Consider the following 16,316-nt stretch of genomic DNA (forward strand, 5'->3'; position numbering starts at 1 on the left):
TTGTGGCTTGATCACTGATGTTAAAATATGCAAGCATAGTCTCTGACATGTTTTCACCTGGTATTTCTTCTTGCTCCTGTAGTCACTGAGCTCTAGACAAGCGGAAATTTTAATAGAGAATGAAAATAAGACAACACACTCATCATGCCTTTCAGGCTAGAGGCATGCTCTTGATGACATTAGAACAAGTGCAAATGGCTTGTGAAATTTTTATTACTAATCCTCTTTGCAGGTGAAGAGTATTTGTGTGTCTCAGCAGAATTAAAGAGCCCCAATACTTGATCTAAAGGATAAAATATACCATATTAAGGAAAATGGAGGTGATTATTTAACTTTGTGTTTTTATATTTTTAATCGAGTCACTCATTTTGTTGTATTCTTTTTTTTTGTTTTTGCTTTTCTCTCCCTCTCCCTTTCAGGGGAAAAGCTGATGCGGTTCAGCTACCCAGACATTCACTTTGATATGAACTTGACATATGAGAAGGAGGCTGAGCTGATGCAGTCTCATATGATGGACCAAGCCATCAACAATGCAATCACCTACCTTGGAGCTGAGGCCCTTCACCCTCTGATGCAGCACCCGCCAAGCACAATCGCTGAGGTGGCCCCAGTCATAAGCTCAGCTTATTCTCAGGTCTATCATCCAAATAGGATAGAAAGACCTATTAGCAGGGAAACCTCCGATAGTCATGAAAACAACATGGATGGCCCCATCTCTCTCATCAGACCAAAGAGTCGACCCCAGGAAAGAGAGGCCTCTCCCAGCAATAGCTGTCTGGATTCTACTGACTCAGAAAGCAGCCATGATGACCACCAGTCCTACCAAGGAAACCCTGCCTTAAATCCCAAGAGGAAACAAAGCCCAGCTTACATGAAGGAGGATGTCAAGGCTTTGGATGCCACCAAGGCTCCTAAGGGCTCTCTGAAGGACATCTACAAGGTCTTCAATGGAGAAGGAGAACAGATTAGGGCCTTCAAGTGTGAGCACTGCCGAGTCCTTTTCCTAGACCATGTCATGTACACCATTCACATGGGTTGCCATGGCTACCGGGACCCACTGGAATGCAACATCTGTGGCTACAGAAGCCAGGACCGTTACGAGTTTTCATCACACATTGTTCGAGGGGAGCACACATTCCACTAGGCCTTTTCATTCCAACGGGGACCCCTATGAAGTAATGAACTGCACATGAAGAAATACTGCACTTACAATCCCACCTTCCCTCGGATGTTGACATACCTTTTTTTTAATATTATTACTATTATTAATTCTTATTTTGTGGACACACTGTCATTTGCTCTGCCTAATTACCATAAGGAAGAAACAGAAGAGAGAAGGGACAGGGGATATTGTTTCTTGATAACTCGGCTTGTTTATTTTGTGAGAATTTAAGAGCGGTTCATTTCTGCCATGCGTAGATATAAGGCATATCGTGCTTTGAAAAAAAAATCACTTGATTCGTAACGACTTACCTAAGAGATTCTAATTTGCCACTGATGTTCAGGATGATGATTGAAGGCAGGAAAGTTTATTCTGGGTAGGCCTTTTGCAGTTTAAAACAGCATAAGTAATTTTACTCTTCAGAGAAGAATTCGTTTCAAAACGTCAACTTTTTTTTTTCCTCTAGAGATCATGGAACACAAACACATTGGTATTTTCAGTGATAACCCCACAGATGAGTTGTTGTTGTGGGTTCTGAGTTTACTTCCCCTATGGAATTTGTAATGCGGTATGTTATACACTGTACCATATAGCAAAACTTTTCAACTCCAGGTAGTTAAGGACACCTACAGTACATCTGAGGTCCGATGATCTTATTTTTCTAAACCTAAGCACTGTTTTTCCATAGTTTTGATGACTGGCATTTTATAGACACCCTGGCAGCCTTACTTTGAACACCTTTAATGAATAGTATTTTTATCTAGTTTTCAGAATAACATGTGGTCTAAGAGTGGCCAAGAGGCCGTCAGTAGTTTCCAGAAGGGACCTCTACTTTTCATAAATTTGGGAAGTTTTCTTTTAAAGTTGTAATGTGATGGCAGCATAGTATACGTATTTGTTTCTGAAAGTATACTTACAATTGTCACTTTATCAGCATTTAATCAGTGTTAACCAGTCAGCAGAAAAATATAATTAGGCTAACAGTAGGGGGAAAAAAGCCCACTCAGAAATCCCTTTTCTGGTATTTCTCTTTTCACTGGTTTCTTTAAGCTGTAACCACCCAATGTTCTGTCCATAGTCCATTCATCTTTTGCTCTTCGAGTGGAAGGTCTTAAAAATCTTGCTGTCGGCTATTTCTTTCAAAATCTCAGCGCAATTGCTAGTTTGACCTGAATGTGGTAACTTGAACCACATAAGGTTACAGAACTCGGGCTATTTATTCTTGTATTTCTTCAATAATAATATTTACCACTTTTGGTACAAGGAAAGGGAACTTTGTAACCTGTACGTTGGACTATACGTAAAACAAACAAAAAAAATGAAGCTTATTTTCACCCTGCTTGGAGTCTAGAATGTGTCTGAACCCCCAAGTCAAAGAGACCATGTCCTGACCATTTTTCTGTCTCAAAAACATTCAACTATTTATAAGTCCTTTTCAGAGGTGACTCTCAATCCCTTAGTACAGAATTTCTCTTCCTTTAGTCTATACCTGTGTTGCCATATTTCCTGTGCAGATTTTCATTTCATTTATATGGGTGCTCTGTGTTTTCTTTGCACTCCAACAGCATTAGAGGGGAGGAATGAGTGAGATTGTTAGGCCATTTTGGGAGACACACATGGAGGCAGAGCTGGCTGCTTATAAGGGAGGCCAGACCTGACCATGACTGGATTATCTGATACCCATTTACGAATACTGAAATTCTGTTAAGCAGTTAACTGATAACTGCTCTAAAAAAAAAATCATTAAATAGGATGCTGAAAGTATGTTTCTTAATACAGAATGATGTGAGAATTAGCAAGACTAGAGAGCTATGGAGAGAGAAGCGAATATCCAATATTGGCCCCAATACTGGTCTTCACTCATTTTCTATTTTATCATCTGCTTATTGAAGTGATTTCTAAGCATGAACACAGCTAGAGCTAGGCAAAATGGTTACAACTCAGCTCTCTCTTACTAGCCCCTGTTGTAATTATTTTTGAAGAGATATACAAACCCTTCCTTTAAATCTAAGAGAAGGCACCAAAACAGAGATGTGAAATGTTTTAAATAGAATGTCGGCTGTCATTTTTTTTCTGCATGCTTTGGTACATTGGTACAGTGTGAACATACAATTTATTCAGAGGTAAAGCATGTCTTTGTGGCTCCCTCACTCTAACCACTCAGAAATAATTGGAATTTCGTATTTTTTTTTTCCTTTGGGAGGAAGGTAAATAATTTAAGGTTAGTGGTTTTGAGTTTTGCTACAATTTAAGGAAACATTTGGATGGCAGTCAGTATGTTCATAACTTTGGCTATATGTGAATTTCTGCTGGCATCATCTATGAATTTTCTTCCCACTTACTACTTTTTTTCAGTGTATGAACAATCATGTACCTACCTTCCCCGGGGATGAAACTGATTTTAGATGGACCTAAAGAGTTGTGTAGAACCCCTATGAAGACAGTACTAATGCATTCTTTTTTTTTCTGATTTCATCTTGTTTGGAATCTGTTTTATTGAAGGGACTTAATATTTGTAAGAGTGTTTGCTACTAGTGTATACTTGTACTTTCTTGGCTTCATGCTATGAGGAACAGGAAGAGGTAAAGATGGCCCAGGGTGTGGCAGGGACAAATGAGGACAAGGTCAATTCAAATGTGTAGGTTAGAGAGAATTTTTGTGGACACAGTGCTTTCTGGGAAACTCTGGACGGCTACATTTACATGCCTCTTCTTCACAAAAGGAAATATGCAAAGTGGCAGCACTTAAATATGAGGGTCAGACACCAAATAAATCAAGTTTTACATAACAGTTAACATGCCCAGTTTATTTAGGTGAGATTTCACATTACAGAGTATTTGAGGGGAGTGAAAGTGGGTTAGCCTTTATATTTTCCAGTATGACAAAAATGCAGAAATTCGTCGCATTGCTTTGCCCTGATTTTGCCCAGAATTTTATCTCCAGCTGCTATTGGAGAAGTGTGCTGTCTCTAATAGTGGTCAATCACTTTTAAAAAACCATTCTAATCTGGCTTTTTAAAACAGTGACCGTGACCAATAAGCAGACTGGAAGAGATTGCAGTGTTGAAACATTCCGTTGAGAATTTTCTGGAGGGACAAAATGGGAGAATGAGAGAGTAGGATTTAGATTTGGCTACAGAGTAGGGAGTGTCTCTCATACATACATACAAGCAATTATATGTATGCATCATAGTGTGTATGCATACACACTATGCAGACACACACACACACATTCTTGTAAAGAAAATTCCTGAAAAGAAGGAATTAGAGTGAACGGATGTGTTGCAAGGGTATATAGAGAGTTAAAATTATAGTTAATACCTGAGCAGTTTAGTAGGTTTACTTTACCAGATTGTATTAAGAAATATTGAAGAAGTTACCAGTGTGTCTTTAGGACTAGTCACAACTATTAAATTTAAACCTGGGGTCTTTACTGTCTACTTATAGAACAAATCAAAACACTTATAAAAAGAGATTTTTAAGCTGGTTTGATATAACCTCCAAAGTGAAAGAAACACAAATTACTTTTGAACAGGAAGATATAGAAAAGAAAAATTATCAAGTTTCACTTGTTGGCAAATGGCGAAAGATAAGAATATTTTAGTGAGCTTGATATTGTTTTTATTTATAGTTTTTGTGTCTCAGTTGTACACCTCACAAAACCATGAAGTCTTTATGATATTTTATTAAATGTTTGACAGAATTTACATCCGTGAAGGCATTTAGATGAAAGTTATATTTTACTTATTTTTCAAAAATTATGTTTTACTTATTTCATTCTGTCTCCAAAATAATTCCTTAATGTAGAAAAAAAGAACAGAAAAGGCTGCAAAAATACAAACAAAAAACTGTATGCCCCTAGTTTCAAGACAGAGCTTAGATTATAAAAGGTACTGTCTACGTTATTTTTTTAACTTGGAGTTGTTCATTTTACGAAAAGGGATAAGTTACATTTGTGGTCATCTTTGGTTATATTTATATATTATTTTAGTTTGTACTATCTGTATGAAGATTATGCTAAAACAGAAAATTCCACAAATGCAAACGAAAAAAAGAGTGGGGGTGAAATTGAAGTTTGTATATATGAAAGTTATCTTAGAAATGTTTTTAAACCTCCAGTTTCTGCAAAATAATTAAAATATACAGTAACTGGTCTCCTAAGATCCTGAATTTAATGTATTAAATACTTATAATTGGTGCCTTTTTAAAATGCATTGAGAGAGTGTTGGTTACCTGTTGTAGCTCTACAATGCTTTTATTATGTATTTTTAAAAATCACTAAAATTGAGTACTACATAATTCATCTTCATGTACTTAGGGCAAAACTGTTAGAGGAATTTTCAGTCCAGAAACTTTCAGCTCACCTGTTACAAGTAAAAGGAAACTTTGAAACCAGATTTTAATATCTTTTTAGTTCGATAGTATTTCTGAATACATGACAAGATTATGCAGGTAAATTATGAGGTAGAGGGGGATTTTCGCTGCGAATTGCTTTATGGTATGTGTTTTTGTTTTATTTTTAAGGAAGAATAAGTTATAGTATCCTACAAGTCCCTGTTAGCGAAATTTGGGGTCAATAAAATACAGTATTGTTTTGGAATTTCATCTGCAGACTAGTTTTGCACTAGTCTTAGAACCTCTGTCTTCTAATCTGTTAACATTTTATGGAATAGTGTAAAGAAGCAAGTAATTGATTCTCCTGGAACAAAACAAACCTGAACAGTCACGTCCCATTGCTGTTCTCCAAGGCATCGTTTCAAATGCTTTTCTAAATAGTTGTGTATTACTTGCAGTGGATGTGTTAGGATATGACAGCTTTTAAAAAAAAAAAAAAGCCGTTTGTTATACAAAGCAGATGTCATATGACCAAGAAGCTGTGATATGCTAGTGTTTCTTTTTATCCTAGTATATTGCTAGGCCAAATAATGACACCTTGAATATTTTTCCATTTATTGCAGAAACCTAAAATTTTGGTCTTTGCATAAGGTTTTTGTGTCACATTCTATTTCTAGCTTTTTAGTTTTCTCTTGCTGTACTGTAAGTTTGTGGATATTTTTCACAGGCACTCTTAGAAATAAGTTCCTAATTCTGTGTATGGGGTTTTTCTCCCATAACATTGCATTTGTATATTTTCTGTATAAATTTGTTGTGAATTAACCTTTATCTCAAACAGAGAGTGGTACGTGAATGACTAGTTTTCTAAGATGTCCTTTTTATTGTGAATAAAATATAAAATCTCGAGGCCCTCTGCTAAGCCACCTAGAGTACAGCATATAACTTCATATAGGTACAGATAAGCCAGTTTGCAGTTCATCGGGCTCTTCCAATTACCTCAAGTGACACACAGTAAGAAACGCTTCTAGAACGGGTGGAGGTCACTGAATCCCCTACTATGCACTTATCAGGATTCTGCTTAATTTAATTTACTGGAAATGGGTTTTTAAAAAATGAATACACTGTAAGAAAGTAAGGATTCTGGGGGTTGTCTTTTGTTGTTTTATTCTTTTGTGTGTTTTTTTTTTAAGGTAGTTCAATTTCTGAAACTGTGATAAAACATTTTGACTGTCAAGCACTCTCAGATTTTAAACATAAATCACTTGCCCCTCTGTGTAAGGAAGTTCTTTGTTATCTCTTAAATTTTGTCTGCTCTCTCCCACCTCCTTTCTCCTCTCTATCCATCTCCCTTCATCATGGTCTCTGGACGTCTCTGCCTCTCTTTCCTCCTACTAGTTTGAAGATTAGGTCAACTCTTATTTCCAATTCATCCGTCTCTTAAGTCTTAATTTTTTGTGTGTAATTTTTGTTGGCTGTATAATCTGCTGACATATTTTTATACTCAAGTGTAGTTTTATATTAAAAAGAAAAGTAGTTGGATTAAAAATAGTAAGATATATAACCCTTGTGTTACTTTCACTTTCAAATACTGAGTACCTAAAATATGACTTCAGAGGTTATGTAATCATAACATGGTATGTTTGCCTTCCTCTTCTCAAGATTTTGTGTTCTGATTTGGTTTTCCTCCTAAAATGTATGTTCTGAGAGATTAACAACTTTTTGCAAGATTTTAGAAAGATGTTAAAATTTAAAGCAAAGAGTCTTAACTGTCTCCCAGTTGGGAGAAAATGCTTTAACGTTACTATGATAATATTCCAGGTTTGGAGGGGCTCTCCGGGCTCCATATTTGCTCTTAATAGTTGGACCTTTTAGACCATGTGTTATCTGCAATCCCAGAATGATTGCTTCTGCTATTTAGTTTAAAAGATATTTTTCTTTTCTTTCTGTACAAGTGCAATACTTTCCTTGAAGTCTTAAAAACGATGGTTATTTTTTTTTTTCCTTTCCTGCCCTATTCTTTCTTTAAAAAGAAACCCTTGCAAATCATGGTATGTTAGTTGAAGGACGCAACAAGCAAAGTGAAAAACACTCCACAGTGAAAAGATTACAGAACGTGGAAACCACTGGTCTAATCTCATGATATCTTTATTTAGGCTAAATTTCCATTGAAATTAGTCATCTTTTGCCTGAGAAAAGTGTCCTACAGTTGAAATTCTTAAAGACTGAATTTTCTTCTTAGATCCTTGCCCACTGTTTTAAATTAAGAACTTAATATTTTCTTATTTCTTTTTTCTCTTTTGGAAATGAACTTTAAAAACGAAGCACTTAGGTCAATTTTAAACACTTATCTATCACCTATTGGAGACAATTTTTAAGAAATATTTGGAGCACTCCTGTTTTCATACAAATTTGAGTAAGAAGTATTTTTCGTATCATCCATATTTATATGTAGTATGCTGGTTTTCTTTTTTTATACCTGTGTCCCTGTAGGAAAACTGCTGTAATGTAAATACATATTTTGTTAAAAAGATAACATTTCTTTGACATTTCTTTTAAAGGCATTTGCTGCATTTGTACAATATGTGTCTTGGCCATTTTAGATTTTTTTTCTTTAACAATACCAAAGGTAATTAGACTACTTTAAAAACTAATTGCTTGACAGTTTCTAGGATATTTTGAGTTTTAGAAGCAAAAAAAAAAAAAAAAAAAATATAGGTCAAACCAGTAAACCTCATTTTTTTTTCAAACTAATAATTTGGGAAAATAAAAACTATTGTTTAAAAACAGAAAAATATATATAAATATATATGTAAAATTAAAATTCCAGACCTTGTATGTCAGGTTTGCTCAGTGTAATGTAGTTTTTTTAAGGCTCAAATACTATACCTCAGAAAATGAGGTTTACTATGGAAATACTGAAACAGTCTTTGCAGCTGTGTGACAAGTCACTCTGCTATATACCAATTTGGAGACCTCCGCTAAACAGTTTGATCACTGCGGACTAAAATGTGGGACTTGTATTTTGTTTTTAATGCACACGCATACATGTTCTGTGCATGTATGTGGGTACTGTGTATATGTGTATGAGTGTCGTATATGCATGTGTGAGTGTGTGTCTGTATGTGTGTACAACTGAAGAAGCTGCAGAAACTTTGTAATACTTTGTGAAAAGGATTATATTATAAAGGTTTGTACTGTCTGAGTGCACAGCTACTGGAATAAATTTAGGGAATCTCAGGAACAAGCATATAATTTGTCCAAGATTTATTTCTTCTCAGAAGTGTAAGTGCAGTTTTTAATTCTGTATATTATTTAATATTTTACCAATAAAATAAACTTCTGACATAAAAAGTTTGCTATAAAAACTTTCTGGTGAAAATTCTGTACACAAACACACTCTTGGATAGTACCAGACTTAAGTTGCCATTGCCATTGTGTATATGTGTCACACTTCTTGATACATGTAATAAGATCAGTAATCTCCATCATTGCCATGTGGTCCAAAGTATAGAACAAAGAATTGCCTGATTTGTTAAGGATGACAGCTCTTTGCTCTTTAGACAGTTTTCATATACATCTTATTTTACCTTTATAACCAATCTAAGAGGTAGGTATGCCAGCACCTATCCCCTATTAATAGAAGAGAAAGGGGAGACCCAAGGGAAGAGAGTGGTGGCTTGCTCCAAAGTGCACAGTGAGTTTCGTAAGCAGTCCATGTAATCGTCAATAACCATATTAGAAACCAGCATTTCTTAGGGGTCAGACCAAGGTTAAATTAAGGCTTAATTCATAGACATTGTTCAGTCACATTGGCAAAACGTAGTTGTCTGGTTTGCTTCATGTTATCCTACCACCATATGCATCATAAGCTTCTCAGATTTTACGAATGCAGTTCATTTTACCATGAGAAGTTTGTTCTGTTACAATCATCTTCATAACCAGAAATGTAAAAGGCCACATATGATTGCACACTCATTTTATTTAGCTTTAGCCATGTGCTTATCCCCCATGCCAATTTAAAGTCCACCATCACATTGGAGATAGACATTAGAATTTTCCTTCATGGATAAGTATTTACAGAATTTCATGGATATTTGTCACATCTCCCAATAATTTCACTTCCAAATGCCACACAGAATGAAAAATACTACAAATTCAAATGAAATTTTACTTCCTTGACCATCTTTTAATTCAAAATACTAACTTAAGTTATGGGGGGAAGTGCAAACAAAGGAAGTAACAAGGAAAAGAAGGAAAAGAAAAAGAATGAACTTAACAAATTACTCTCTAGTGTTAAGTTTATGAAGGATCCCTCCAAGATCAGCAAGAAATTCTTATCAAATTCTCCTGGTTTATAGTATTGACAAGAGTAAAATGAAAAAAGATTTCTTTAGAAACATGCCATATGTTCCTGATTTTTCTGTTGCAGTAGAGTCAGAGAAATGGTATATCATTGAAATCTTGATATGATTGTAAGACGTTTATCAATATACTCAAGCCAAAGGACTGTCCTTGGAGTGGGACCACCTGGTGAAGGAAGTTCATTTAGCATTTTAGCAACTCTATTTCTTGCTATAAGAGGGTTCTAAGATGGACCTATTAAACTTCCAGGAAAACCTCATGTTTTGTTAATAACCCTACTAACAGTTCCCAATGGGATTTTTTAAACTTCTCGCTAGAAATACCAACAAAGATAACAACTGGTGAAATTGAATCTTGCTGCTTTCTCTGGTTTGGCTCAAAACTTGAGAGAGGTACTTCCCGTAAACTAGCCTAACAAGCAGATGGGAGGAATTGACAAAGAAGATAAAGTGTCCATAATCTCACATAAAAGTGAGTTAAAGTAGAAGGAGATCTTGGAAAATAAAAATATGCTCAATCTGAGAAAAAGGAATGTTAGCTTTTTCCTTTGGTCCTTATGGCTGCTCTGTAATCCTAGAATATGCCTTGGATCAGACCAACTGCTTCTAACTTGAAATTTTGTCAGGCACAGGACAAATCGCTCAAAACAGTAAAAACAGATGCTGCCCGTATTGGTGTTGAGTTGTTTGTTCTAGAAACACTTAAAAGAGCTGTATGAACCTGATCATCTGACCACCTGGAACGTATGCAAAGAAGCACAATTTTTAAGTGCTCCATGAAGAACCGAAGGTAAAAAGGAAGTCAGGTAAGGGTATGTGTGTTGGGCTCTCTTGGGCCTTAGGTCAGCCTGTGACTAAAGAGGCAGGAGACACTCAGTGTTGTCATTTCTCATCGACTGATGGAGACTGGGGTCAGAATCAGCTGTCTCCACCGTGAATGCTTCATGAAGTCCCTTAATGGGGAAGTAGGAAGATTTAACTAAGAGAGAATGAGAATAAAGTCCATATTATATCAATGCCCTGGGCCCAAGTAATGGCTCTGATTTGGTGGATATAAAAGCATGAAAGACTATGGCCAACACAGCTTTTGTAAATGGTGGAGGACTTTCCAACTCTAAGAGTCACCATTCAAAAGTACGGACGGGAGACGAGGATATTTGGCTATCAGAGCAGAAAAAGTGGATGCTGGGAAGTAGAACATCCCAGCCCAGGGAGTAAATGGCCTTCTTTTCTTCTCCATTCCTTTCCTGCTTTCCGTTTCTCCTTATATTATGTAATTCATCTATATTTCTTTCTAGTTCCATCCTCTCTCCTCTCATCTGTGTCCATATCAACCTTTTTTCTCTTTCCCCTGTCTACTCTACATAACCTGTTGTACCATTTGCTGTCTGTTCTTCTTGACCCTGTCACAATTCTGATTAACTAATCTGAAATACAATCTCTTTCAATATGAGTAGTTTAATATATGTGAGTTTTAACTATGCTCTTTCTTACAGGTACTTTACGAATTAGCACAATTGTTACCGACTTTATCTAATTCACTCTCAAAATTCTCATGGGAAGTGTAGGGTATCTGATACTGAATTTTATTGATAAGCAAACTGGTTCAGGTTGGTTTCGGTTTTGTTTGGAAATACCCCAATAAGTGAAAAAGCTAAAACTAGACTCTAAGTCCAGATATATTTAGTCCAGTGTTTCATTTTCTAAAGTTTATTCTACATTGGACTGATAAGCCCCATTAATAAAGGGAAATAACAAATTTATAGTCTGAATTTTTGAGTCCCACCAAGTTCGTGTGTTGAAATCCTAAAGCCAATTTGATGGTCTTAGGAAGCGGGACATTTGGGAGGTGATTAGGACATGAGAGGGGAGCCCTCATGAATGGAATTTATGCTTTTATAAAAGAGATCCCACGGAGCTCCCTGGGCCCTTCCACCCTGTGAGGATACAGCGAGAAGGCGCCAGCTGTGAAACAGGAAGAGAGCTTTCCCCAGAACGCGACCATGGTGGCGCCTCGATCTTGGACTTCCAGCCTCCAGAACTGTGAGAAATAAATTTCTGTTGTTTATAAACTACACAGTCTGTGATATTTTGTTATAGCAGCCCTAATGGACTAAGACAGCAAATGTTACAAAGTAGTGGATAACAAAAAATGTTTCAGCAGACATACCTTGTAAGTAATGTTTTGCTTATTCTAAATTTTAAACAGAATGATCCCAAATGAACTCGCTGACACGGTCAGGAAAGCTGACAAGTACAGCATTCAGTAGCAGGGCAAAAATAACCTGAAATTAAAATTTTTCTGCAGAAATTTTAAAAATAGATAAATTATCCTAATTTGGTCTTCTAAAGACTCCTTTTATACTTAATTTGAATAAATGTGGGCTTTTGATTCTTTACCAAATTTCCTTCATAATTGGTGGAATTCTTTGCCCTTTTCTAAGTCAATCTATCCATATCCCCACACTCATTTTCTTTCCTTACTGCAGTATGTAATTTCCGGTATTTATACTTTCTTTTCCAATTCCTTTCTATTTCAAAAACTTGAGCTGACTTGTCATGAGTAATATGAAGTTATCAGTACTGGAGACTCTGGCCATGATATCCAAGTGTTTGCAATGATAAGTTGTCACTTTCTTGTGTCTTCCAAATTCAGTGAGCAGCCTGGACATTGTGCTTATTCCTCTCAGGTGCTAAAGCTTACCTCTTACTGTTAATTCTATAGCATAAGGACATTTCCAGGATTCACCCCCAGTCCCAACTCTATCCATTGTGAAGCGAGTGATCTATTTTACAATGAAACCCAACCTCATGTTGTCTCCCCTCAGGAATGAGACATGTATGACCGTTTGGAATTTCCTGGCTTTGACCTGGCAAGTTTCCCCACTCTTCAGGAATGGTTGCTGTAGTTACGCCTTCCATCATGTTCTCCTTCTTACTTCTACAATGTAAGTAAGTAACCTGATGTTTTCGTTCTTCAAACAGTCTATTCTTTGTCTCCCGCCGACCCCACATCCCTTCTCTGTTTTATTTATTTACATCAGATTGTAACATGTATATATATTACTACTCTGTGATAACACTCAAGGGAAGAAAACTGGGACAGCAAATGACTCATGTTTTTCCAAACTCTTAGCCAAATTACTTTGTAGTCATCCTAACAAATGGTAGTTTGGCTATACCAATGTATAACACTGGTACATTTTCCAAGCTACAAGTATAAGCCCAGAATCTTCTGCTTACTTCTGTAATGTTTTGACAAGTCTGATTATAGCTAAGAACGTGATCACTTGATCACATAATGAGCATGAGAAAAACTCTGCTTCAGGCATGGGTAAGGGACAACAGCACTTTATTCGCCAAGAAGAATTCCAGTAGCTTTCTTGAGTCTTTGAGATATGAAGCAAGTCATTGCCTAATTCTTTTGAAATAAACACAAGCTCTACGGTATTATATCCCTTACACTTTTTTCTTGTTTTTAATTGAAACTCTAAAATGAAAGCACAATTATAATATTATCCATTTAAACTATAGTACACTGAAAAACCTATTCTCTGCCTTAATTATAAAAGTATGTTTTTGGCTTTTGAAAAAATGATTATTAGGGGCCAGCCCAGTGGCATAGTGGTTAAGTTCGCGCCCTCCACTTCGGCAGCCCAGGGTTCCCAGGTTCAGATTCCTGGCACGAACCTATGCACTGCTTATCAAGCCATGCTATGGCAGTGTCTCACATATAAAATAGAGGAAGATGGGCACAGATGTTAGCCCAGGGCCAGTCTTCCTCAGCAAAAAGAGGAGGATTGGCAACGGATGTTAGCTCAGGGCTAATCTTCCTCACCAAAAAAAAAAAAAAAAAATGACTATTAGATATCATCTTGAGAGATCAGCCACCATATTCAATGTGATATCTCTTGGCTTTAATGAAATGCTTATTTCTGCTAATATATTTTGAAATCTTTTTAGAGTAATTTATCCTGGTTCATAGTTTCTAGCCTAGAGAAAACTTAACACCAAAGAGCTTGATATGGTGTGGTGACTTTGGGGGTGTGTAAAAATTTACTAACATATCATTCTATAAATGTAGGTTATCTTAATGACATAGTTTCTGTAAGATGAAGTATGTTACAATATGCTTGGGTTAGTTATGTTATACTCCTGTATCTGACTGAGAAAACATGGCACAATTAGCCAGTTCCAAAAAAAAAAAAAGCTTCCAGAAATGACCAAGGTACTGAAAAGTATGTGTTTTCCTTTCTGTGATCATGTGGTTCATATTACTGTCAGCAGATCTTGCCAGCCACGTTTCTAGTGTGTGTACAACCCAACTAAAATTTTTAGTACCACACAGAGGTTTCTAAGTAGCTTTGGGCAATGCCAGTGTGCCATGGTAACCCAGCACATCCAAGCATCACATATCAGTGATGATGATCTATCAGCCTGCTATCAGCCAACAGATGTCACCTAGAAGAATACACCAGCAGAGGGTTAAGGTACAACTAGTATAATTTATTCACTTGTTACAGTTTAAATCTGTAGACTTTCTGCTTTCTATTTATCTGATATTTATCTATTTATCTTTAGTTCTCTGGAGGCTGAGTTATAAATAACCCTTGTATTTCTCAGCAGCAAAAACTTTTTCTACTTTTCTTATTTTTAAGTAAGACTTATTTTCACTATTTGGAGACCGTGTAAGTTACAAATGCAATAGTCTGGGAAGAGAAAAGAGCTTTAGTTTCTAAATTTGCTTTAGTCTATGAGATCTGAATTCAGCCCATTTGTCCAGCTCTTATGGCAGAACCCCATAATAAAACTAATTTGGAGAGACAAGGGCAGCCACATCATTGGCCGTGTGAATGACAGTAAGAGTAAATGACTTATCCCACCCCATTTATCACTATGTACAAAGCAGACCTGATTTATAGGTAGTAACACTTCATTCCTGACACAGCAAGGCCTTTTGATATTTTACTATAAGTAAAGTAAGCCTATGTATGGGTGTACGTGCAAAAAATATCCGTGATCATTTTATGGAGTAATATTAAACAGAGTATTTAGAAGACACAGTTATGAAAGAATGTACATATTTTAAAATCTAAATTTAAACCTGATTCTGTCAAGGTGAAAGGAGTAAATTGTTATCATTTGAAAACATAAGGTTTTTGTGTTTTTTTTTCATTTTGAGAACCCTGAAAAAATTACTTCGTAAATAGTAGAAGAACAAAAAGTAAGTATAGAGCAACATACTCACATTTTCCTTGTAGAATTCTGGCCCAGTGATCATTATTTATTCTGGGATTCTTGGAAAGTTCCCCTTGTGTCTTTGGAGAAGTTGAAGCAAATGTCTACAGACTTAGTCTGTAGGATGAAGCTTTAAGAGAACAGAATGTGCAGATGATTTAGTTTCCAATGTTAAATTTAAGTCTATTTGGAAAGTTTGAGAGGACCATAAGCTCTGTTTCTTTCCTTTCTATACTTTATCTTCCCTTCTGCATGATTGGTTCCTGTTATGATATTGACCAGTAAAACTATCTGTAATTTAAGGGATTAACATGCCTACTGCATGCAGGCCACTTGCTAAGTACTATAGGGAGTTCATTCATTCATTCAGTCTTTCCAATCTGCCAGGCAGGGTGCTTAGACATAATATTGAGTAAGACACAGTCCCTGTACTCAAGGAAATTATCTTACAGTAGGGAAGCAAACAAATAATTAGGAGTGAAACATAATAGTTATTACTTTATGTAAAAGTAAAATGCTCAGGAAACAAATGGAAGGGGAACCTGGTTTGGAGTGAGGAAATGCGTCTGGTGGAAGTGACATCTAAGCTGAGTCCAAAGGATAAATGGAAGTAAATTTGATGAAGATGGAAAGGTGAGAGAGAAAGCTGGAAAGTGTGCTCTGAGCAGAGGGAAGACATCTACAAAGTCCTGGAGGGGAGGGGGGAGAGAGACAGACAGATACAGTAGAGAAGACAAAGAAGAGTCAGAGAGAGATGATGACAGACAGAGAGAGAGAATAAATACGAATGGTTACTCTCAAGGAATTGCATGTTCAATATGGCTGGAGTATAGGATAAGAACAGGGACACGGCAAGACATAAAACTGGAGAGAATGAGGAGAGTTAGATGTTAGGACTTTGTTGTTCTAACTCAAGGAATTTGAATTTATACCAAGGGAAACAAGAACCGATGAAGGTTCTATTGGGGAGTGACATGATTAGATTTGCAAAATTGCTTGCGCTCCAATAGGAGATTAGATCGGAGGGGTGCCAGAGTGGAAGTAGAAGCTGCTGCAGTAAATCCTGGAAAAAGATAGCAGTAGCTTGTGCTAGGAGAGTGGTCTGGAAATGGAGAGATGTGGTGAGATGCCAAAGGTATTTAAAATAGAGAACGTGCTGGACTGGTGATTGATTGTATATGGGTAGTGAAGGAGAGGAATAAATTAAGGATGACACCCTAG

The 16,316-nt window shown here is 36.4% G+C and overlaps 1 protein-coding gene across 6 annotated transcripts in view; it reads left to right on the plus strand.

The window, feature by feature from the left end:
• The window catches only part of IKZF2 (IKAROS family zinc finger 2), a 161,449-nt gene extending 152,402 nt beyond the window's left edge, over nt 1-9,047 (plus strand). For 5 of the 6 annotated variants that reach the window (XM_087424878.1, XM_014785271.2, XM_014785269.2 and 2 more), the window contains exon 8: nt 420-9,046. In XM_087424878.1, coding sequence (XP_087281004.1) covers nt 420-1,144 — 725 coding nt within the window. In that variant the 3' untranslated portion in view covers nt 1,145-9,046. Of the gene's footprint in view, nt 1-419 lie in introns of all 6 variants that reach the window. The other variant, XM_087424877.1, reaches the window with a different exon arrangement.
• Nucleotides 9,048-16,316: the final 7,269 nt, after the last annotated feature.

Source organism: Ceratotherium simum, chromosome 37, assembly GCF_057802395.1.
Source record: "Ceratotherium simum simum isolate JZ-2026a chromosome 37, ASM5780239v1, whole genome shotgun sequence".
NCBI classification, from domain to species: domain Eukaryota; kingdom Metazoa; phylum Chordata; class Mammalia; order Perissodactyla; family Rhinocerotidae; genus Ceratotherium; species Ceratotherium simum.